The sequence below is a fragment of the Hemitrygon akajei genome, chromosome 12, assembly GCF_048418815.1.
Source record: "Hemitrygon akajei chromosome 12, sHemAka1.3, whole genome shotgun sequence".
Lineage (NCBI taxonomy): Eukaryota > Metazoa > Chordata > Chondrichthyes > Myliobatiformes > Dasyatidae > Hemitrygon > Hemitrygon akajei.
The window spans coordinates 60,157,030-60,181,556 of record NC_133135.1 but is presented as its reverse complement, the minus strand read 5'-3'; the positions used below and the strand labels follow the sequence as shown (position 1 = coordinate 60,181,556).

The 24,527-nt window shown below is 39.8% G+C and overlaps 1 protein-coding gene across 3 annotated transcripts in view; it reads left to right on the top strand.

Moving 5' to 3' along the window:
- The window catches only part of atg4c (autophagy related 4C, cysteine peptidase), a 78,503-nt gene that overhangs the window by 38,963 nt on the left and 15,013 nt on the right, over positions 1-24,527 (top strand). For all 3 annotated transcript variants that reach the window (XM_073063212.1, XM_073063211.1, XM_073063213.1), the window contains 4 exons: positions 6,646-6,879; positions 7,907-8,249; positions 20,634-20,704; positions 24,115-24,260. In XM_073063212.1, coding sequence (XP_072919313.1) covers positions 6,646-6,879; positions 7,907-8,249; positions 20,634-20,704; positions 24,115-24,260 — 794 coding nt within the window. The remainder of the gene's footprint in view (positions 1-6,645; positions 6,880-7,906; positions 8,250-20,633; positions 20,705-24,114; positions 24,261-24,527) is intronic.

The window sequence follows — 24,527 nt, the reverse complement described above, 5'->3', positions numbered from 1 at the left end:
AACCTATCTATATACCTCTGCAAACTCTCCACATCGTCTGTACAATTTGCTTTTCCACTCAGCTTAGTGTCATCAGCAAATTTTGCTACGTTACACTCAGTTCCCCTCTTGCAAATCATCAATGTAAATGGTAAGCAGCTGAGGGCCCAGCACCGACCCCTGCAGCACCCCATTCACCAATGACTGCCAACTGGAGAAACACCCATTTATACCAACTCTCTGCTTTCTATTGGTTAACCAATCCACTATCTATGCCAATACACTTCCTCCGACTCCATGTATCCGTATCTTATTTATAAGTTTCTTGTGCAGCACTTTATCAAATGCCTTCTGGAAATCCAAGTATACAACAACCACCCGTTCCCTTCTATTCACTGCACTCATTATGTCCTCAAAGAACTCCAGTAAGTTTGTCAAACAGGACCTGCCCTTTCTGAATCCATGCTGTGTCTGTCTAATGGAACCACTCCTTTCTAAATGTTTTGCTATTTCTTCCTTAATGACAGCTTCAAGCATTTTTCCGACTACAGATGTTAAGCTAACTGGCCTATAGTTGCCTGTCTTTTGCCTACATCCTTTTTTTAAAAGTGGTGTGACATTTGCTGTCTTCTAATCCGCCGGGACCTGCCCAGAGTCTAGAGAATTTTGGTAAATGATTACCAATGCATCTACTATAACCTCTGCCAATTCCCTCAGCACCCTGGGTTGCATCCCATCAGCACCAGGGGAATTATCTACCTTCAGGCTCTCTAGTTTGCTCATCACTATCTCTTTAGTGACAGTGTTTTTATTGAGATCCTCATCTCCCATTTCGTCCATAACATCATCCTTTGGCATATTAGACGTGTCCTCCACCATGAAGACAGTCACAAAATAGTTGTTCAATGCCTCAGCCACTTCCTTATCACCCAGTACCAATTTCCCCTTCTCGTCTTCCAAGGGACCTACGTTGACTTTAGCCACCCTCTTCTGCTTTATATGTTTATAAAAACTTTTGCTACCTGTTTTTATATTTTGTGCTAATTTAATTTCATACTCTATCTTCCCTTTCCTTATTTCTTGTTTAGTTGTTCTTTGATGCTTTTTAAAGTTTTCCCAATCCTCCAGTCTCCCACTACTCTTTGCGACTCTGTACACATGAGCTTTTAATTTGATATTATCTTTTATTTCCTTAGTTATCCAAGGCTAGCTCTCCCCACACTTACTGTCCTTACTTTTGACTGGAATATACTTTTATTGAGCACTATGAAAAATCTCTTTGAATGTATTCCACTGTTCCTCAACAGTCCTGCCAAATAGCTTGTGCTCCCAATCCACATTAGCCAACTCCTCCCTCATCCTGTTGTAGTCTCCCTCGTTCAAGCATAATACACTAGTTTTAGATCTAACTATTTCATCCTCCATCTGTATGCGAAATACAATCATACTATGATCACTCTTTCCAAGAGGATCCCTGACTGCAAGATCGTTAATCTTACCTGTCTCATTGCACAAGACTAGATCTAAGGTAGCATTTTCCCTTGTAGGTTCACTAACATGCTGCTCAAGAAAGCTATCACGGATGCGTTCTATGAAGTCCTCCTCAAGACTTCCTTGACCAACCTGATTCACCCAATCAATGTGGAAGTTAAAATCCCCCATGAGAACTGCCGTTCCGTTCTTACAAGCCTCAGTTATTTCTTGGTTAGTCGCCTCTGCCACTGCAATATTTTTATTAGGTGGCCTATAGACAACTCCCACCAGTGATTTTTTCCCTTTACTATTCTTAATCTCTACCCAGATGGACTCAACATTCTGCTCTGTAGATCTTCGAGAAGGTGGGAAATGCCTTCCATACTCCAATTTGGTTGATTATTGCCTTATCATTCTCCTCAATCTAATATGGTGCCACATGTGGGTTAATGGAAACTATTGGCATCCTTGTATACCATGTTTCCAGTAAGTTTCCACAGTTCAAGGAACTTCAGTTCCCAGTCTGAGCTAGAATCCAAGTTATAGACATTGTAGTGCATCAGGGAAGAGGAAATTTTGTTCCAGTCACACATCTTACATTAAGTACTATGCATTTGGTCAATCAAAAGGTAAAGGAGGACGTGGGAGGTAGGCATGAGAATCCAGAGGTTAGGGTTTCAGGAGTCTGTCCTTGCACTTGTCCATAATGTAGGTGTATAGGATTATTGCAGCCTGTGTGGATGAGATCAGACACTGAATGGTGGATGAGCAAATTGTCAATATGTTGTATGGGGGGGGGGGGGGTGCTTCACATTGGAGGAGTGAAAAAGAATTTAGTGGTAGTTGGAGACAGTTTAGCTCTGGGTATTGATAGCATTCTCTGTAGTTGCAGGGTTGAGTCCTGAAGGATGTATCACTAACCAAGATAAGAATATTTTATTTGGAAGTTTAGATTCAGTTGTTATCCATGTAGAAAGAAAGATGGGAAAGAAAGGAGATTCTGTGGAGCCAGTGTAGGCAGGTAGAGTCAACGTAAAGAAACACACTATAAAGGTAGATAGTGTGCTGATATTCTGCAACCAGAGGTTAGAAAGCAGGACTGTAAAGATAATAAATCTCCTAACTCCTTACTTAAAACATGTGCTATGTTTTCATGAGTATAGAAATGCGAAGGTAGAACAGGTGAATGTTTGAAAAGAACGAATGAAGGAGGGAGGGATTTAGATTTCTGAGGAATAGGAGCTTTCCCTGAATGAAGTTGAGTCTCAGCAAACCAGATGGATTCCATTTTAGTGGACTGGGTCACTTGATTTGCTAATGCTGTTGTGGAGGATTTAAAGCTATTTATCAGGGAAATGGGAACATGAGGATTTAATTAGGGGGAAAAATTTAGGTGGAGATGGAAGTTAGGTGTTCAACTGTGGCTACGTCCACACTAGACTGGATAATTTTGAAAACACCGGTTTCGCGTAAAAATGATAGGTGTCCACACTATGTGTTTTTAAAAATATCTCTATCCACATTGAAATGGAGATTTCGGCGAATCTCCTCCTCCTGTGCATGCGCAGGACATGAAAACAAACGTCATGTTTGGTGTCGAATCGCGCCGTAAAAGTGCACATTTGTGTAGTTACAGACTAGAAAAACTTAAAACGACAGACAGCTGTTGGCTTTCGTGCAGTGGAACTTAAAAGTTAAAAAAAAAACAAATACTGGAACGTACGGAGAAAACCTACAGGGAGTTCACAGACAGATCAACCCGGCTAACAACAAACATTAAAAAACTGACTAACTCTGTTGCATTAATGAAGAACCTTGTTTAATGTATAAAACATGTCTGCATCAGTGTTATCTTGTATTTCCATACAATGTTACATTGGGCTGTTACACATCTATTGTCAGAGAAGTACTTGCATAAATGTGCGTGATAGGTCATGTTTAATTCTGTTAAACATGAAATTAAAAACTCTATTAGAGTTTTTCGAGGAAGTTACCAGGAAAGTGGATGAAGGGAAGGCAGTAGATGTTGTATACATGGACTTCAGTAAGGCCTTTGACAAGGTCCTGCATGGGAGGTTAGTTAGGAAGATTCAGTCGCTAGGTATACATGGAGAGGTAGTAAATTGGATTAGACATTGGCTCAATGGAAGAAGCCAGTGAGTGGTAGTGGAGGATTGCTACTCTGAGTGGAGGCCTGTGACAAGTGGTGTGCCACAGGGATCAGTGCTGGGTCCATTGTTATTTGTCATCTATATCAATGATCTGGATGATAATGTGGCAAATTGGATCAGCAAATTTGCTGATGATACAAAGATTGGAGGTGTAGTGGACAGTGAGGGAGGTTTTCAAAGCTTGCAGAGGGATTTGGACCAGTTGGAGGAATGGGCTGAAAAATGGCAGATGGAGTTTAATGCGGACAAGTGTGAGGTATTGCACTTTGGAAGGTCAAACCAAGGTAGAACATATAAGGTAAATGGTAGGACACTGAGGAGTGCAGTAGAACAGAGGGATCTGGGAGTACAGGTACATAATTCCCTAAAAGTGGCTTCACAAGTAGATAGGGTTGTAAAGAAAGCTTTTGGTATATTGGCCTTTATAAATCAAAGTATTGAGTATAAGAGTTTGAATGTAATGGTAAGGTTGTATAAGGCATTGGTGAGACCGAATTTGGAGTACTGTGTGCAGTTTTGGTCATCTAATTACAGGAAGGATATTAATAAGGTTGAAAAAGTGCAGAGAAGGTTTACAAGGATGTTGCCGGGACTTGAGGCACTGAGTTACAGAGAAAGGTTGAATAGGTTAGGACTTTATTCCCTGGAGCGTAGGAGAATGAGGGGTGATTTGATAGAGGTGTATAAAATTATGATGGGTATAGATAGAGTGAATGCAAGCAGGCTTTTTCCACTGAGGCCAGGGGAGAAAAAAACCAGAGATCATGGGATAAGGGTGAAGGGGGAAAAGTTTAAAGGGAACCTGGGGGGGGGGGGGGGCTTCTTCACGCAGAGAGTGGTGGGAGTGTGGAATGAGCTGCCAGATGAAGTGGTGAATGCGGGCTCACTTTTGACATTTAAGAAAATCTTGGACAGGTATATGGTAAGAGGGGTTTGGAGGGATATGGGCCAGGTGCAGGTCAGTGGGACTAGGCAGAAAAATGGTTTGGCACAGCCAAGAAGGGCCAAAAGGCCTGTTTCTGTGCTATAATGTTCTACGATTCTAAATAAGTAAACCACCTTCATACGAGCAAGGACAGAAAACAGGGCAAAGTGAGTATACTTATTTATTCAGTAACTTATGGGTCAAAGTATTTGGTGAGTACATTTCTAACACTTCTGGCGTCAGTCTCGTTACCATCTTCTGAAATTGTTAGGTTGCGTTCAAGAAAACAATGAAATAGCGCGCTACTGTCTGACAGCGTTTTCAGAAGTCTCCGGTTACCCCATCCACACTGATCCGGCCAATCCGGTGTTTTCAAAAATACACACTTTGGAGAGCGTTACTGAAAAGCTCCGGTTTCGGGGGATGAAAACGCCGTTTTAGTGTGGACAAATGGTAAAAATGAAGAGAAAACGCTTCGGTTACGGATTTATCCGGTGTAGTGTGGACGTAGCCTGAAGTGGCAGTTAGGAAAGCAAAGAGAAAGGAAAAGTCAATAGGGCAGTGTAATGACAAAAATAATTATCTAGATTGCTTTCGAAAGGGGCTTCTGAGAGATATAGTGGGGAACTTAATACTCAAGCGTATTTTACATTTGAGCACCATGGTCAGAAAGGAAAACAAGGTGGGAAAGCCCTGTTATTGAAGTATGAGAGGTGAGTAAATATTGCAATAATATAACAAACATATTGATAAAAGTATCAAGTAGATATATTTGGTTTTGCAGAGGCATTCCATTAGGAAACCACAAGTTCTGATACAACCAGGAAACAAGTTATCCAAAAGTGTTGAATTCAGTATTGAGTTCTGAAGGCTGTACTGTGTATTGGAAAATTCAAGTATATATTGGACTTCTTTGAACACCAGGCTGCCAAAGGCAAGAGTACTAGAATGGGACAGTGAATTAGTAATGAGTGATTAAATTTCAGTTACTCCTACTGATTGAATAGTTATTCTGCTAAGCAGTCATCTTATTGGGAAGTAGTTCAAGTGAATTGCTGCTTCACCAAGAAAGATAATTTGGAGGTAGAAAAGGAAGTGTTACATCTTCTGTATTTGCACAGGAAAGTGCCATGAGAAGAGTAGTTAGTAGAAGAAGAGCAAACCAGGAAGTCTGGAAGGCAATGGTTGCTTTGGTTGGTAGTGGAGGGTGGGGGGGGGGGTGGGTGGAAAGATGGGCAAAAATTGTGTTTGGTGCTGAAATCTTGTTGAAAGTGTTGAAACTTACAGAGGAGGATTGGTTGAATGTGAAGGCCAGTGGGATAGAAAGTGGGGAGGAAAGCTGGAAGCTTGTTCTCGCTCTGCCTCGAAGAAAAGGGAGTGGACATGAAAGTGTAGGAATTGGAACTTGATTGATGGACCTGTCAACTTTGCTGGAGGGAAAAACTATTGTTAACCTTTTCATGCATTGACTCTTAAGAAACTTTATAATTCATCATCGTATTTCCAACTAAAATTACAACAGAGTTGTGAACAGGAAGTTTAATGTGAGATAAATGTCCATAAAATTTGAAATTACTGGTGTTACTTTTTTCTGTTAGACAAAAATGGTCCCTCCTTCCAATTAAGCTCATGCATTATTAATATTTTATAAATTTAATGTTATATAAAGCTATTATGCTAGCATTGATTTTATCTCTTAAAAATTCTTCATTGTGTACTATATTGAAGAAATTTTGTATTATTGGAGGTGCCATTTTTTAGAGCAACGTGACCACACTTCAAAAGTGATTCTTTAACTGTCAAGCATGTTACTGTATTTGCACAGTGTTGAGTAAGTAGTGTTTCTCTCCTTTTCGGTTTCTAGTGTCCTTAGTGTTCAACCATGCTCATTCAAAAAGTACGCTTGCACTTTAATAATGGCCAGCATGACTCTGTCACATTCCAAAGCACTTTATAATTAATAAGCACTTTTGAAATATGGTCATTGTTGTAACGAGTCACAACAAATGATCTTTTCTGGTTTTATTAGTCAGGTTTCTGTAACTAAATTTCGAAGGGATTGATTTTGTTTTTGTTCTGTTGCTTTCCATTTTCCAGGAAAGGATGAAAGTGCATCAGGCTGCACTGATGCAGTAACAAACGCGGAACTGATTTCGGATAATGTGCATCAGTTCCGTAAGGACTTCATCACTAGGATTTGGTTAACATACCGTCGTGAGTTCCCACAGTTAAAAGGATGCTCTCGCACAACAGATTGTGGCTGGGGCTGCACACTGAGGTCTGGTCAAATGTTGTTAGCACAAAGTCTTCTGCTCCATTTTCTTGGTCGAGGTGAGTTTGTTTCGATGATCATCAGCAGTAGACTTTGCAATATTGTTTTAGTAATGTATTAAAATGCTCACTGTCTGCATGAGAGTAGCTGTATCAACAATATTTCTGGCTTGCTCATTATTTGTGCCGTGTTGGTTGAATTGAACTGCAGTGGTGATAGGATGACAACGTGGAGGGAAATTAATTGCTAATCACCATCTAATGAGTCTGCTGAAAATGCATGTCTATGGGACAATAGTGTGTCAACTTGGTGAGGTGTGGCTGTATAAACTGGCCAGTCGTTTGAAGTACCAGAAGGAACAAGGCATCATGCCCGAGAAAGATTCCAAAACTTTCAGGTCAAGATAGAACCAGAGACAATTCAATGTGAAAAGAAGGTAAGTCAAGTACAGATGCCCCCCGCTTTACGAATGTTCGCTTTATGCCACTTTGCTTTTACAAAATACCTACATTAGTAACCTGTTTTCGCATTACAAAGAGGATTTACGCTTTTACGAAAATTTTTCCCATATAAGTTAATGTTTCTTCGCTTTATGCCATTTCGGCTTAAGGAAGGTTTCATAGGAACGCTCTACCTTTGTAAGGGGGGGGGGGGCACCTGTATCACTAATCTATTGAACTGCAAACCGCAAATTCTGATTCTAACTTTAAATTACTGCTGTTGTAAGTATATCTTGTGATACAGATAACATTTTCTCCTTTACAGCTGTTCTGTAGTTGTAATCTAATTTCTGGCAGGAAGGTCAAGAATGGCTCAGTCTTGTTGCATTTCCAATGCTTGGCATACTTGTGTTTGAGAATCATTAATCAGCAGTGAGAACTGGGAAACACAGGGTGACTTCTTTGAGATACTGACACTTAATCAACAGTCACTAGATAAGGATTAGCTAACTCAGGAAATGATGACTGTTCTATATCAATTATTTGCCCGGCTATGCTAATGAGAAAGCCTGAATATTTCTCTCTGGCAACCCTCAATGTCTTCATTTAAAAATAAATCTAATCAGTTGGTTATTTTGCTTTCCAGATTGGGTATGGGCAGATGTGCCACAGATGGTTCCATTAGAATCTGAGTTATACAAATCCAACACATCAGAGTGTGATGAATCAGGATTTACCTTCCTGCCACCTTTAGAAACATCACTACAGGACATGAGCGAACAACTGGACTTGCCAAGTAATGAAAAGCAATCTCTAAATCCAGTCAGCACAACAAATGAGGATGAAAAGATGCACAGAACTATAATCACTTGGTTAGGCGACAATCCAGAGGCAATATTTGGAATACATAAACTGATAGAGTTGGGTGAAAACTCTGACAAACGAGCTGGAGATTGGTATGGCCCAGCTTTAGTTGCACATATTCTAAGGTGAGTGGACATTGCAGGCTGTTTATGGAAACTTGATGCAGGACACCTACTAGGTAGAGAAATGAAGATGAGACAAAAGAAGGTCAAAAGAATTTTAACGTACCAAGTTTCAGATACCCAATTGCATAATCAGCTTTGGTTTTTGCACGATAAGGCTTTGGAAAGGAGGCAGAGAACTTGTAAATGAAATATTTGGTTTTAATTAAGGGCAAAACTTCAGAAGAACTAATGTGATGAGGCTTAAAAACAAAAGAAACAAATATTAACCAAATGTTTTTGTACTCCTGGTATTTTGGGTAAATTTTCTTTCACCTCATCCACTTGGCCAGATAAATTCTAACCAAGAGAGTTGGCATGTGCTATGCCAGATGATGCAGGTTTCATTTTCTGCTTGTGATCATTCTCCTGCAGCAGCTGAATGTAATTGGGTTCAAATGTGTATTCATTCTTGACAATAGAGACTGCCTTGAATTCAGTTTTGATCTTGCATTTTATTCCCTTTTTAACATGGTTTTATTTATGAAACAACTTTAATGATTATACAGTATAAGTTCTAACTTTAGTTTAAATGTGGATCTATTCCTCCTATAGTATTGGATATTGCTTCAAGAGGAAGAACTAACAAGGGAAACACAAAGACTACCATGGTGTGGCTGTTTTACTTACGAAAGAAGTTGCAGAACTGGGAGCTATTGTTAAATTAATTTGGAAAGTTATGGCAATAAATCTGAATATGTGTTACAAGCAGATGGATATGTGTCCAGTGTTAAGATTACCAATTGGTTGGACTACCTTCTTGGTTGCTGCTTACTTAGTACAATGTAGAACAGGGTTATTTAGTTCACTGGCTCCAAAGGGGATCAACAGAACTATCCCATTGATTCCATATTATGTCGTTTCATCAGAGCCCTCCAGTTTATTCTCCCTGGTATGTCCATCTGATCCCCTGTGCTGCCTTTGCCAGTTAGCTACAATAAGGGGTACTTTACAATAACCAGTTAACCTTTCAGCATATGTTTGGAAGGGCCAGGAAACACAAGGACATCATGCAAACTTCATGCAGTCCACTCCTGGGACCTGGAAGTGTGTGCTAACTGCTGCACAAGTGTAGCACCATGCTTTTCTAGTTATCCTGCTCATTTTCATATGAACCCAGCTGTAATTGGCCTGCAAAGCTTGTGAATATGTATTATGTGCATATCTCAACATGAATGGTTGAAGTTGGAGTATTTTGAAATGAATGTGCCCTTATGTTCCAGAGAGATACTGCATCTTTACGTGAGATCATCTTAAGATAATCCGGTATTAGGATGTCATGAGACAATACCAGTCCGAAGTTGAGACCTAGTAACTTGTGTCAAGTCTTACATGCTACAATGGGCTACAAAACAAAGTTGGACAGCCTCGCTGATAATGCTTCCCTTCCCAATGAGCTTAGCACATTCTATACATGTTTGAACAGAAAAGGATTAGAATATCATCACCTTCCCTGATAGCCTCTTATGTACCTGAACCCACGGTTACGATTGTGGACGTAAGATCAATCTTCCAGAGAGTGAACCCATAGAAAGCATCTGGCCAGGGTGGTTTCCCTGACTGTTTTCTTAGATCCTGTGCAGATCAGCTAGTAGGTGATGACAGATATTTTTTAACATTTTTAAGGCCAGCCCCAAAAGGACAGCCAAACCATCAATGTATAAAAGACAAAAAATGTGCAAATACACAAGAGAAAAGAGAAATAATAAGAAAATTTTGAAGATTAGAAGAGGAGTCTTGAAAATGAGTCCTTCAGTTGTGGGAACAGTTCAGTGATGGGGCGAGTGAAGTTATCCCCTCTGGTTCAAGAGGCTGATGGTTGAGTTGTAATAATTGTTCCTGAACCTGGTGGTGTGGGCCCTGAAGTTCCTGTATCATTTTCCTGATGGCAGCAGCGAGAGAGAGCATGGCCTGGGTGGTAGGGAGGGGGATGATCCTTGATGGATTCTGCTTTCCTGCAACAGTACTGCATGTAGATGTGCTCAATGGCGAGGTGGGCTTTGCTCATGATGGACTGGGCCATATCCACTACTTTTTGTAGACTTTTTCATTCAGGAGCATTGGTGTTTCCATACTAGGCCATGATCAACCATTCAATAAACTCCCAATACATATCTATAGAAGTTTGTCATAGTTTTAGCTGACATGCAAAATCTTTCAACCTTCTAAGAAAATAGAAGGAAGTTGTGTTTTCTTTGTAAACTTATGTGCTGGACCCAGGACAGATGCTTTGAAATAATAACATCAAGGATTTAAAGTTGCTGACCCTCTGTGCCTCCAATTTCCCCCAATGAGATCTGGCTCATAGACCTTCATTTTCCTCCTCCTGTAGTCAGTAATCAGCTACTTTGTCTTATTGACATTGTTAACTTGCTGATTTGGTCTTGTTGTTCTGGCACCATTCAGCCAGAGTTTCAATTTCCCTTCTATATGTTGATTCGTTACCATCTTTGAGTCAGCAATGACAGTATTGTTGTCAGCAAATTTAAATAGGGCATTGGAGCTGTGCTTAACCCCCTGCTCTACTGGCTTTATACTTGAGATTGTGAGGCTAAGCACGTAGCCCTGTAGTGCACTTGTGCTGATGGTTGGGAAAGACTATGAATGATATTGTGAGGACACACTCATCTATGACAGTTTATTAAAAAGTCTATGGTGTATTGGCTCAGATCCTCCGAGTCCTTGAACACAGCCCAGTCTACTGACTCGAAGCAGTCCTGTAGATGCACTTCTGACTCTTGTGACCACCTCTTTGTCATCCTTACTGCAAGAGCCTTGCTCTTTAGCCTCTGGCCGTATGTGGGTAGGAGGACAGCCAAGTAATCAAATTTCCTGAAATGTGGTCTAGGCATGAAATGGTAGGCATTTCTAATCGTATGACAGTGGTTGTGTATATTGGACCCCATGATGTTGCAAATGATATGTTGATGATGATTGAAGTCCCTGATAATGATATGAAAGGTGTTGAGATAGGCTGTTCCTTGTTTGCTGATGACGACACTCAATAAATCAAGTGTCTGCTTAACAATAGTCTTTGGTAGTAAGTGAACTGCAATCTTGATCACAGAGGAGAACCCTCTTGGTAAATAGAATGGTCAGCGCTTAATCATTAGATGTTTCAGATCAGAGGAACAAGAGTGTGACAAGACCGCTGTGTCTAAGCACCACAAAGTGCTTATCATGAAACACAGATGCAACATTTTGCCTTCTCTGAATCAGCAGTCTAGTCCATTGAGAATAGTGAGAAGCCCTTGGGCCTTACTGACATATCCATCGTTTCTGGAGTGATCCGTGGCTCTGTGAAACAGAGAACGTAGCAATACCTCATTACCCTCCAAAAGAGCAATCTTGCCCTTAGGTCTTCAATCTTGTTCTCCAGCGATTGTACATTTTCTAACAAGTTGCTGGTTACAGGAAGTTTCATACCCCTTCATTTAGCCTGGCTTGGAGTCCTCAACTCCTTCCTCTCTGTTGCCTGTGTCAGTTTACCTTTGTCCGCTTAAAGCATGCCTGAGAATCAAGGCCGTTGAGTCCTTCAGAAGATTGTGAAATCGCTAGTTTGTTAAGACAGTTCAAAAGTGTGTTACTTGAAGAAAATTACAGACTGCAAATTGCATTGAGAGTACCGTAGTTCAAAAGTATATTTAGAAGTTTTGCAAGCTGTCTGCAACACGACGCTATAGTTTACTAGTGCCTTCTTGCCTCACTTTCATCCATTACCTCAGAAAAACAAGATAACATACCTTCATGACTACTGCCCAGTTGCTCGAACATCCATTCATGAAATGCTTCATAGTATGCATCAACTTCAGCCTCCCAGACAACCTTGATCCACTGCAATTCACCTACTGCCAAAACAGTCCTATGGCAGACACTATTTCACTTGCCCTGCATTCATGTCTGGAGCATCTGGACAGATTTTTGTTTATTGACTTCACCTCTGCCTTTAGTACTATAATTCCAAGCCAACTGAAACTCTTGTCCTAGGACTCAACACCTCCATCTGCCTTGGCTTCCTGACCAACAATGAGAGCACAGATGATCAGTAAAGACAGTCTGCAACACCTCTGCCACAATCATCCGCAACATTGGTGCCCCCCCCCCCCCCCCCAAGGCTGCATTCTTAGCCTTTTACTCTACTGCCTGTACTCTTACATCTGTGTGGCCAGATTCTGCTCTAGCTCCATCTGTAAGTTTGCAGATGATGCCACCCAGGACATCTTCAAAGAGTGGTGTCTCAGAAAGGCAGTGTCCAGCACCCAGGGCATGCCCTTTTCTCACTGTTACCATCAGGTAAGAGCTACAGAAGCCTGAAGGCACACATTCATTGATTCAGGAACAGCTTCTTCCCCTCTGCCACCCGATTCCTAAATGGACATTGAACACTACCTCACTTTTTTAATATATATAATTTCTGGGGTTTTTTTGCATGATTTTAATCTATTCAATATTTGTATACTGTAATTGATTTATTTATTGTTATTATTAGTTTTTCTTCTGCTACATTCGCTGGCTGATGGTGTAGTGGCATCAGCGCCGGATTTTGGAGCGAAGGCTCCTGAGTTTGAATCCAGCCGGCTCCCTTGCACGCTTTCCATCTGTGCTGGGTTGAGCATTGAGCTAGCAACTCGGCCTCGTGAAAATAAGAAAGCCTGCTTAAAAAAAACACCGTCACGACGGCGTCACGATGACTCCACTTCTTCTTGTTCATATTATGTATTGCAGTGAACTGCCACTGCTAAGTTAACAAATTTCTCGACACATGCTGGTGATAATAAACCTGATTCTGGTTCTGATTCTGATAGTAAGCTGTTTCAAATAATGAGTGAGAATACAGGAAGTAGATTAAGAGCCCAGTTACATGGTGTCATAACAACAACCTTTCCTCCTATGTCAGCAAATGAAAAGAGCTGTTCATTTACTTCAGAAAGTGGGGTGGTGTACATGCTGCTGCTTAGCTCAATGGTGCTAAAGCCAAAAAGGTTGGGAGTTTTGAGTTCTTAAGAGTGAACATCACCAATCGCCTGTGGAAATCCAACGATATTGATACCACAGCCAAAAATGTTCACGAGTACCTCCTAGGAAATTTGGCTTGTCCCATCTGACCATCACCAATTTTTATTGATGCACCAATCAGATGCATTATTGCTTAACATGGAAGTTATTCTGCCTGTGACCGCAGGAAACTACAGAGAGTTGTGGACACAGTTCAGCACATTGTTGAAACCAGACTCCCTTCCAAGACTGTCTATATTTCTCGTTGTCCTGATAAAGCAGCCTGCATAATCAAAAATCCTATTCAGCCTGGATATTCTCTCTTTTCCTCCTTCCCATCAGGCAGAAGATGACACAAAAGCTTAAAAGCACCTACCACGGGCTGAAGGACAGCTTCCATTCTGCTGTTACAGGATGATCGAATAGATCCTATTATGATAAGATGGACTCTTGACCTCATAATCTGCATCATTATGACTTTGTGTCCTATTGTCTACCTACATGGCACTTACTCTGTATCTAAAACTTTATTCTGCTCTCTCATTATATTCCCTTGCGCTACCTCAATGCAATGTTGTAATGAATTGATCCAAATGAATGATATGCAATGCAAGTTTTTCACTGTACTTCTGTAAATAAGACTATAATTGGAGGGATTGTTTGTATTAATGATGCAACAGGTAGTACTGATATCTCTACTCCAGTGACCTGGGCTCTATCCTGCCATCTGGCGCTGTCTGTGTAGGGTATACATATTCTACCTGGGACCACATAGGCTTCATCCGAAGGGTTGTGGTTTCATGGAGAAATTGGATTGACGGATGGGTTAATTTGCTATTTAAATTACCCCTTGTGTGGGTTCATGGTAGGAGAATTAGGAGGAATTAATGACAGATGAGAGGCAATAGATTAGAAGGAAATGCGGGAGAATGAAATTGATAGGATTGCTTTGAGAATTAATATTGACTTGATGGGCCAATTGGCTTATTTGTCATATGAAAAAATGATAACAAAAGTACGCTAGCTGTGCTGGTTCATCATGAATGGATTGGGTAAATGAAGCTCAGCACTGTAGAATTATTTGTGATCAAATATAGCCTGAATTTACAGTGCTAGGAAAATGTAAATGAAATAGTCGAAGCGCAAAGGATGCTGCCTTGAGGAATATCTGTGCAGATATTCTCAGGCAGCAGTGATTATCTTCTAATTACTGTAATGAACTTTTCTTGTGTGTGGTATGACTCCATCTGCTATAGGGTTTTTTTTCTCAAAGCCTGGTGACATTATTTATACTAAGGCTTAGTTGAATGCAGGTTTGATCATGAAGGCATCTACTGTACTCTCACTTCCTTCATTCTTAACATATATTTTTGCCCACATCAAATCTTTGATTTCTAGAACAAGTGGTTCAGCAGATTATTGGTAAAATAGGTGTTGCTTAATGGTATGATATTTTGATTAAGGAGAGAGTGATAATTGGTCAAGCTAGATTTATCTTGGGATTTTTTTGTGTGGTAAGATGTACCTGGGCAACTTGCCAAATTGTTGGCTGGATACCAGCATCAAAGCTGTATTGGAACAGCTTGCTTGGGATGAAGGGGCATTTAATTATGATGTGCAGGTCTTTGCCAGTAGAGCAAAGATGTTATCGAGCCCACAACCTTTGCTGTAAAAATGGGCCACAGTAATTGTGAATAATTGGCCATTCTTAACAGTGGATCTGTTTTCTGCTTCAGTTTTTAAATATTTCTGTTTCCACTAAAAATTGTTACCTGTTCTATTAGAGCCTTTAGTTTCTTTCCCAACTGATTGAGGTGTGATGGGTAATCCAATTACAGAAACAAAAAATATCTTGTTGTTTCATACTTTTAATACTCATTAAATGAATATGGTCCTTTTTTTTTCTTTGCTACTCTTCCCTCCATCTTATCTTGGTTCCATCCCATATCCCTACATTCTTTTCAACTCTTTGTTTTTCCTTTTGCAACTCTCCCCTGTCCAAACTTGATAATGAGAAGTGAGAAAGACCAGTTTTGGTCAATTTGGCTAACTCAAGTTTAAAAGAACAAGTTATTTGTCATCTTCATAGACAATCAATTGTGTATGACTTGCTTGCACTCCTCTTAAAGGTATTTAAAGAAGCCTGTGCAATGTCTGCAGACTCTTGTAGATTATGCTTATAGGGTCGATGAATGGATGGTTTAAGATGCTATGCAATTGTAGAAGTACTCTATGGATGTTCTTCAACTAATCTGAGAGGTTGTGGGCCAAGGACTCCTGTGATACAGTATGGATATTACATTTTCTTTAATAGTGTTTTTGAGAACATCTTTCTTTATTCCTATTTTGGTACCTGGGCATCACTGACAAAGCTAATATTCATCGCCCATCCTAATTCCTTTTTGGAAGGTCATGGTGAGCCACCTTCTTGAATCACTAGAATCCTGCATTGTAGGGAGTTCCAGGATTTTGACCCAGTTATGATGAAAGACCAGTGATACAATCCAAAAATGGAATGTGTGACTCGGATGGGTCCTGCATCTGGTGATATACTCCTACACCTACATACACCTACTACTCCTGTCATATGGTAGTAGAGCTCACGGATGTGGGAGGTGCTGCAGGAGTAGCTGGGCAAGTAATGGTGCATGTCGCTGCCAACTTCACCAATAATAGGAATGAATATTTACTATAATAGAAGGAATACCAATTAAGTGAGCCACTTGGTTGTGAATAATGCCAAGCTTCCTAAGAGCTGTTGGACCTATAGTCATTCGGATATAGATTTGAGCCTTGTGGGTGGTGGAAAGGTTTGGGAATGTCAGACAATGAGTCATTTTTTTGCAGGATACTCAAACTTTGACCTGCTCTTTCAGCTACAATATTAATCAAAGTCAAAGTGGAGTTTATTGTTATAAGCACAAGTACCCGTGTATTTAAAGGTGCAATGAGAAACTTCCATGCAGCAGTATCACGGGCACATAGCAGCATTCACAAGAAAAAACCCCATAAATTAACGGTTTTTACAGTTTGCTTGAGTTTGTCCTAGGATTGTGGGGAATTTGTCAACATTAATTCCATTGAATGTCAAAGGTTAGATGATTAGCCTCTTTTGTATTATGAATATTACCTGCCACTTACTAACTCACCTGAAAGTTGTCTGGGTCTTGCTGCACATTGGCATGGACTGCTTCATTTACTGAGGCGTTGCAAATAGATTGAAGATCTCCACTTGGGACCTTATGATGAAAAGGCAGTCACTGATAAAGCTGCTGATCATTGTTCAGCTCCTGCACTGAGTAACTACTGTAATGGCATTGTGGGGTTAGGATGAATGACTTCCAACAACCACAATCACCTGTCTTCATCAAGGGCGTGATTCAAGACACACGAGTGTTTTCCATTTCATGGCTATTAACACAGTTTTACCTGCTTCTCTTGATTCTGCACACAGTCAAAAACTAGCTGTTGTTTATTTCATTTATTGAGAGATACAGTGTGGATCAGGCCTTTCCAGCCCTTTGAGCTGTGCCATCCAGCAACCCACCTATTTAACTTTAGCTTAATCACAGGACAGTTTACAATGACCAATTACTGACTGCTACATCTTTGGACTGTGGGAAGCATCATGCTAACTACTACACTACTGTGGCATCTTCTCACCTCACTTTGTATGCCATCCTTTGTCCAGAAATCCTGATATTTTGGCCTCTGGTTCACCAGGACACTGTTTCCCATTCTCCTTTTAAACTCGTGGGTTTCCTCCTGTTGCCTATGCTCCTTTTAACTTCATAGGAACTCTACCTGTACATATTTATTTTAAATTCACTAGAGTCTCCTATTTCTGACACTCCTTTTAAACAGCAATCATGCTCCTGCCCCCCCCCCCCACAATTTCCCATACTTCTTTTAAAATCAGCTGGTTTACTGAAAATTTCTAACACCTTAAAAAGAAAGAGTGAAGTACAAGTTGGATTAGTAATAAGATCAGTATTTAGTGGTCTGGAAAATCTGCTACTTTTACTATGAAAGTTTTAAGGCTGCTGGATTATTGGATTTTTACTTTAATTTGTCATAATGGATCGCCTGCTTTTTGTGAATGCTACATACCTGGGCAATTTTCCACATTATCAAGAAATGCCAGCATTGTAACTGTACTGCAATAGCTTGGCATGAGAAGCAGCTAGTTCTGGAGTGTTGATCTTCATTTCTAAAGCTAGCAAGTCTGTTTCCATAGTTTTACAATATTCAGTGTTTCTAGATATAACCATATAACAATTACAGCACAGAAACAGGCCATCTCGGCCCTTCTAGTCCGTGCCGTATGCTTACTCTCACCTAGTCCCACTGGCCCGCACTCAGCCCATAACCCTCCATTCCTTTCCTGTCCATATACCTATCTAATTTTACTTTAAATGACAATACCGAACCTGCCTCTACCACTTCTACTGGAAGCTCGTTCCACACAGCTACCACTCTCTGAGTAAAGAAATTCCCCCTCGTGTTACCCTTAAACTTTTGCTCCCTAACTCTCAACTCATGTCCTCTTGTTTGAATCTCCCCTACTCTCAATGGAAAAAGCCTATCCACGTCAACTCTATCTATCCCCCTCATAATTTTAAGTACCTCTATCAAGTCCCCCCTCAACCTTCTATGCTCCAAAGAATAAAGACCTAACTTGTTCAACCTTTCCCTGTAACTTAGGTGCTCAAACCCAGGTAACATTCTAGTAAATCTTCTCTGTACTCTCTCTATTTTGTTAACATCTTTCCTATAATTCGGTGACCAGAACGGTACACAATACTCCAAATTCAGCCTTACCAATGCCTTGTACAATTTTAACATTACATCCCAACTCCTATACTCAATGCTCTGATTTATAAAGGCCAGCATACCAAAAGCTTTCTTCACCACCCTATCCACATGAGATTCCACCTTCAGGGAACTATGCACCATTATTCCTAGATCACTCTGTTCTACTGCATTCTTCAATACCCTACCATTTACCATGTATGTCCTATTTGGATTATTCCTACCAAAATGTAGCACCTCACACTTATCAGCATTAAACTCCATCTGCCATCATTCAGCCCATTCTTCTAACTGACCTAAATCTCTCTGCAAACTTTGAAAACTTACTTCATTATCCACAACGCCACCTATCTTGGTATCATCTGCACACTTACTAATCTAATTTACCACCCCATCATCCAGATCATGAATGTATATGACAAACAACATTGGACCCAGTACAGATTCCTGAGGCACACCACTAGTCACCGGCCTCCAACCTGACAAACAGTTATCCATCACTAGTCTCTGGCATCTCCCATCCAGCCACTGTTGAATCCATTTTACTACTTCAATATTAATACCTAATGATTGAACCTTCCTAACTCACCTTCCATGCAGAACCTTGTCAAAGGCCTTACTGAAGTCCATATAGACAACATCCACTGCTTTATATCATGTATCATGTAAAATGAATTGAATTGGTTGGAGCATGACCTTTGTGGAGGAGGGTATCCCTTGAGGAAGCCTGATATTTTTCATGGTTTAGATGTGTTTGAATTGTTCTAAGATTCTAATCCTATTGATCTGAACGAAGAATATTTTAAGAAGTACCTGTAGACGTTGATGATCAAGGTTTCAAGACGTTGATTATTTTTGGCAAATTTTTCTACATAAGTGGTTTGCATTGCTGCCTTTTGGGCGGTGTCTTTACAAGACAGATGATCCCAGCCATTATCAATACTCTTTAGAGATTGCCTGCTTGGCATCAGTGGTTGCAATTCCAGGACTTGTGAAATGCACCAGTTGCTCATATGTCTATCCACTTCCTGCTTCCATGGCTTCACGTGACCCTGTTCAGGGGGCTAAGCAGGTGCCTCACCTTGTCGAACGGTGACCTGCAGGCTAGCAGAGAAGGAGCACCTTACATCTCCTTTGGTAGAGACGTCTCTCCACCCTGCCACCCAGGAAGGTAGATATTTCCTTCATTAATGATATTGCAGACAATGAATTGAAGAAAGATGTATCTCCCTTTGGGCAAGGTTTATCAATATTAAAAAGTTGATGTGTTTTATTGACACTGGACATCTTAAAGTGAACTTGCTACGCAAGTTTTTTTAATGATTTTATTGAAAGAAGATTTAACAAGAATCCTTTAATTTGCATTTCTTAGTGTCTTGGGGAATTGAGGCTCTGGATCATTACAATATAGTTTATACTGTGGTCTTAAAACCATGTGGACTAGATAGTCTACTATCTTGAGAATCTTTTTGGGTGTATTTGTTTTGCATGTCCTAATTTGCCTTTAAATTGATGAGCTCACTCAGAGAAGCTCATTCTGAGAAAAAGAAGGCATTGCTAAACTGGTTGCCTGTTTGATATTGGGAATAATGCATAACTCTCTGACATCTTGTAATGTGGTTATTTATATTAGGCCCAGCATTTATTGGCAGTGGTGAAGTGATGATAGTTGTTAGCCATCTTGGTTTTTTTGTTGTAATAATATAAAAGCAGCTTACCATTTAATAGTTCTTAATGTGACATTTGTTACCACTCAGTTATCCAGAACCCACTGTATACTTGGAACACTGATGTCAATCAGGTAGGCTACCTTGTCCTGGATGGTACTAAGCTTCTTGATAGATATGTCCTCATGCATGCTATGGAGAGTATTCTATCATATTCTTCTGTTGTGTCTTATAAATAGTGGAAAAGCTTTGAGGAGTCAAGATGTATTACATGATACAGAATATCCAGGCATTTTTGTGAGTATCAAGGTGTTCTTTAGGATGTCAGTACTGGGATTTGGTGATGAAAATATTGTTAACTTTCAGGAATAAAAGATTTGCTTCTTTTATTTTGAAAGTGAGCAATGTTTGGCTCTAAATGTTGAGTAACCTTTGCATCAGTTCTATAATACAAGCCTGCCTGTTATTCAGGCTTTGCTACGTGCAAGTATGGATTGTTTATTTATCTAAGGAATTGCAAAAGGAACTAAAAATGATGTCATCTGCCATTCTGACTTACTGATGGTCAGTTAAGAAGCAGCTGAAGCTGGTCAGGCATTGGTAGCCATGATGTAACCAGGAGTGCACGTGTTGACTTAGAGAACATGAATGGCCATTTTACTTACTAATGGTGTTAATTTTAAGAAGTAAAAAGCAAAAAGTTTTAAATTTTAAAAAAAGTTGTTCAACAAGGTGATGAATATGGATAGGTTGCCCCAGAACTTTTCCTCAATAAAGAAACGGTTGTTTGATTTTTTTTAAATACACTCAGACCAATTTGATTAACATCAATTCAATAGTGAATGTCTAAACCTATTTAAATTCATTTTATTAGGAGAGCAGTGGAAGACGCAGTGGAGCCCGAGCTGCAAGGAATAACAGTTTATGTTGCTCAGGACTGTACGGGTGAGTGCCATGATATGGTAATGAGGTAAGCTGACTGGGAACTTTGCCCAGTTCTGCCAGTCATCTGAACTAGATAATGCAAGGCAGCATTTAACGTTATTCAACATAACTCATGTTTGATTTCCTAAAATTCAATTCTTTTGTGTTCTAAAGGAGCATAATTTTAATCCTTTTTGTCCATACTCTAAATTTATTACATAAATCAAAGTGGTTACGATGACATATTTATCCTTGTATAAGCAATGTCATTGTTTTAGTAAATTACAACTTCCACCTTCATTTGATATAAATACAGAAATTGCATGAATTATACAACAAATCAAGCAGCACCTGAATTAGGAAGAATTAGATAGAACAACGATTTTGAAGAGTTTCTACTGAGACAGTGAGCACCAGTGTACAGATGTAATAACACATTTCACAAAAGGACAGCTGTTTTATGTATTTACCTGTAGGTTAATAAATTTATGCATAGTATATCCATCTCAAAATGATGGGCCAAGAGTGTGTGCTTCAAAATGTTACCTCAGACATATAAAAGTCATAAGAAAGGCGATAGCTCTGATTTTAATCTGTCCTACCAGGTGACTAGATGATGTGCTTGAGTCAAATTTGCAATTTATATTCAGCCCAAGCCATTCTTTCTTTCTTCCTTCCTTCCTTCCTTCCTCCCTCCCTCCCTTCCTTCCTCCCTCCCAATTCACAGGTTACACTGCCTAATACTCCACATATTTTTTTCGGTGATTGATTGCACTTGTGTTGGTCTCTTCATAAACATTAAGGAATATATTTTTATTCACTTTAAAGTTACCTATTTTGCTTATTTGATAAGAATGAATTGAGATGGTCTACATATTTTCTGAAGCTATTTTAATTAATTCTGTAACATCACAGTGGTTTGTTAAGATTGTTATAGCTGGTAATGGTGGTGGGGATAAGCTCCCACTACCTATTAAATGCTCCCAATGGCGTGCATCTCAAATAGCCTCTGCCAACTAAGTCCAGCTCCTGGCCTTCATGCGTGGCTTAGCTACTAAGCCCTGTGGAATTGGTTTTACTGACTGGGAAAGGGACAAAGATTGGTTACTGGCACCTTAAAACCAGTTGCTTTAGGTAGATGGAGCTCATCAGCCATGGTTTGCAGCTCATCTACGAGAAGGAAAACTCTGCTCTCAAACCTCAGCTCTCCTTTAGCTCTTCCCACTCATGGGGATGGCTTCGGGAGTAAACCTCAAGGAAAAACCTGGAGCTGGAGTCCCTAAAGCAGTCCAACGTTGAGTTCAAAGCTGGCTGATAAGTCCTGCGAGCCGAACTGTTTTGATCTCTGCTGTTCCTTTGGATTCATCAGTAGTGTGGAGAGGGGGAGCCTGCTACACGAGCACACCTTGCTCTCCATATTGTACTGTTCTGGCTTGTGTATCATGTAGACAGCTAGGACGCAACATCCATGGTTGACCTGACCCATGCAGGGCCTCAAAAATAACATCACTGTACAGAAGTTACTATGATGTTCGTGTGATTTATGTAATATATGAGAGATAAGACTTATCCTCTGAGTCTTGGTTTGAATTCATCCTAAAAGGGATGAAAATTTAACTCTGCTGCATATAAATGCCCTACGTGAAATGACTCAAATCTCAATCTGAATTTGAGAACAAATGTAACTTTAGTTTGAAATTGGAACTTAGAAGTCTGTTAGCCCTTTTATTATTGGTAAAAGGAGTGAGAGGAGTGCAGGAAATATATGAATATGTGCCTGATCGTTGATGTTACATGAAGTGAGTGCTAGTTTGGGATATGTGAGTGAGAGAATTACTTGTGACCAAGCCAAGGTTGATCATGATGTTGGGTGCTTTCTTTTCTGCCAACCAGTTTTCTTTATTTCTTATCTGTTGAGCATTGATTTGCTTATTTTTATTTGCAGAATTTATTGTTATTATTCTGGGTACTAACACTCAAAGGGGAACCATCTAAAGCCAGCTGGTGATATGATTACAGTTATCCCAGTTGGATTGCTGTTGTTCATGTTTAGTTTGTAGAAAGGTTCACATATATAAATTTACATTCTCCTTTTAGAGTTTTCAGCACTCATATGAGATGGTTCTGTGCATGTCAAAAATAACTCTAGAGAATAATCTTAAGCACTACACTACTATTGATGTCATTTGGATGAGCTGGACACTGGAGAAACCACACTACAATTCACAGGTTTTTCTCCCCAAGAATACTACAATTTTAATGATTGGAATTTATCACTCAGAAATACGACAATGTTTCTTCAAACTCCCTTGTAATACAATTGCCATCTGTGCAGCACTGAGTTGTGCAGTCAAATTTTTAGGCCTGGCTGTCATTAAAATCGGAGACCTTGCATGAAGCTAGAAGATGGTTAGTGTGGGAAATGGTAAAATATCATATATATTCAGTAGCTGGTATCTTCTTAAGAAGAATTGAACTGCATTTTAATAGATGATAACATTATGCTGTTTGTATTTTTAATTAGTCTATATTTAGAAGATTAATGCTTTTATATGAAGAGAATTCAAAGATTAAAGTCATATCTGAAATTAGTAAGCATATGGTGTGTTGGTCTTCATTAGTTGGGGTTTGAGTCCAACAGTTACGAGCTAATATTGCAGCTCTATAAAACTTGTTAGACCACACTTGGAATATTGTGTTAAGTTATGGACTCCTCATTATTAGAAAGGATGTGAAAGCTTTAGAGGGGGTGCAGAGGAGATGTACTAGGATGCTTCCTGGATTAGAGAGCATATTTTAAGGTTAAAGGTTGAGCGAGCTAGGGCTTTTCTTTTTTTAGTGAAGGAGGATGAGAGGAGACTTGATAGAGGTGTACAAGATAAGGGGCATAGGTAGAATGGACGGCCAGCACCTTTTTCCCAGAGCAGAAATGGCTAATGTGAGAGAGTATAATTTTAAGGCGATTAGGGGGAAATGTCAGAGATAGGATTTTTACACAGAGAGTGATGGATGTGTGGAATATGTTGCCAAGGGTGATGGTAGAGGCAGATACATCAGGGACATTAAAGAGTCTCTTTGATAGGAAAATAAATGTAAGAAAAACGGAGGGCTATGTGCATTACGTTGATCTTAGAAGAGATTAAAAGGTCGGCTCAACATTGTGGCCCGAAAGGCCGGGACTGTGTTGTGCTGCTCTATGTTTTATATTCTATTTTATGAGGAATCCGAGTGAACATCATATTAAACAGAATGTGGGCACAAAGCTTTGGTTTCCAGCTTGACAGAAAAACAAAAAAATACAGAGTACAGGTAATAGGATATATTGGCTTGATTTTTGAATTCAACTTAGTTTAGGGATGCAGGGAAATAGAAGAGCAGATTAGAAATTTTGGGAGAACAAACTGTGATTAAAGTGTTACACTCTTTTTCAGTTTATATTGCTGATGTAATGGAGAAACACTCACAAACTGTTGAATGTGGAATACCAGGTTCATCAGACAAGAATGCTGTTGTTATCCTAATACCAGTGAGACTTGGAGGAGAGAAGGTCAACCCTGAATACAAAGAGATTCTAAAGGTAGTGTCAATAGAATGTCATTCTGTTGTATCTACACAATTCTTTGGTGCTAGGTTATAACTTTTTTGTTCCCATTCTAATTTCAAATCCTTTCACAATGTACAAGGTAATATTATATTACCAAGGGAGTTAGTTATACATGCAATTTTTAATAATTTGGTATTTACTAGAGCTGTGGTTACAATAAGGCTTATCCATAGCCAAAGAAGGGGCAGTAAAATCAAGCAGCTTCCTGCTGTTAATTATTCTGCCAAGTTGTAACTCCAT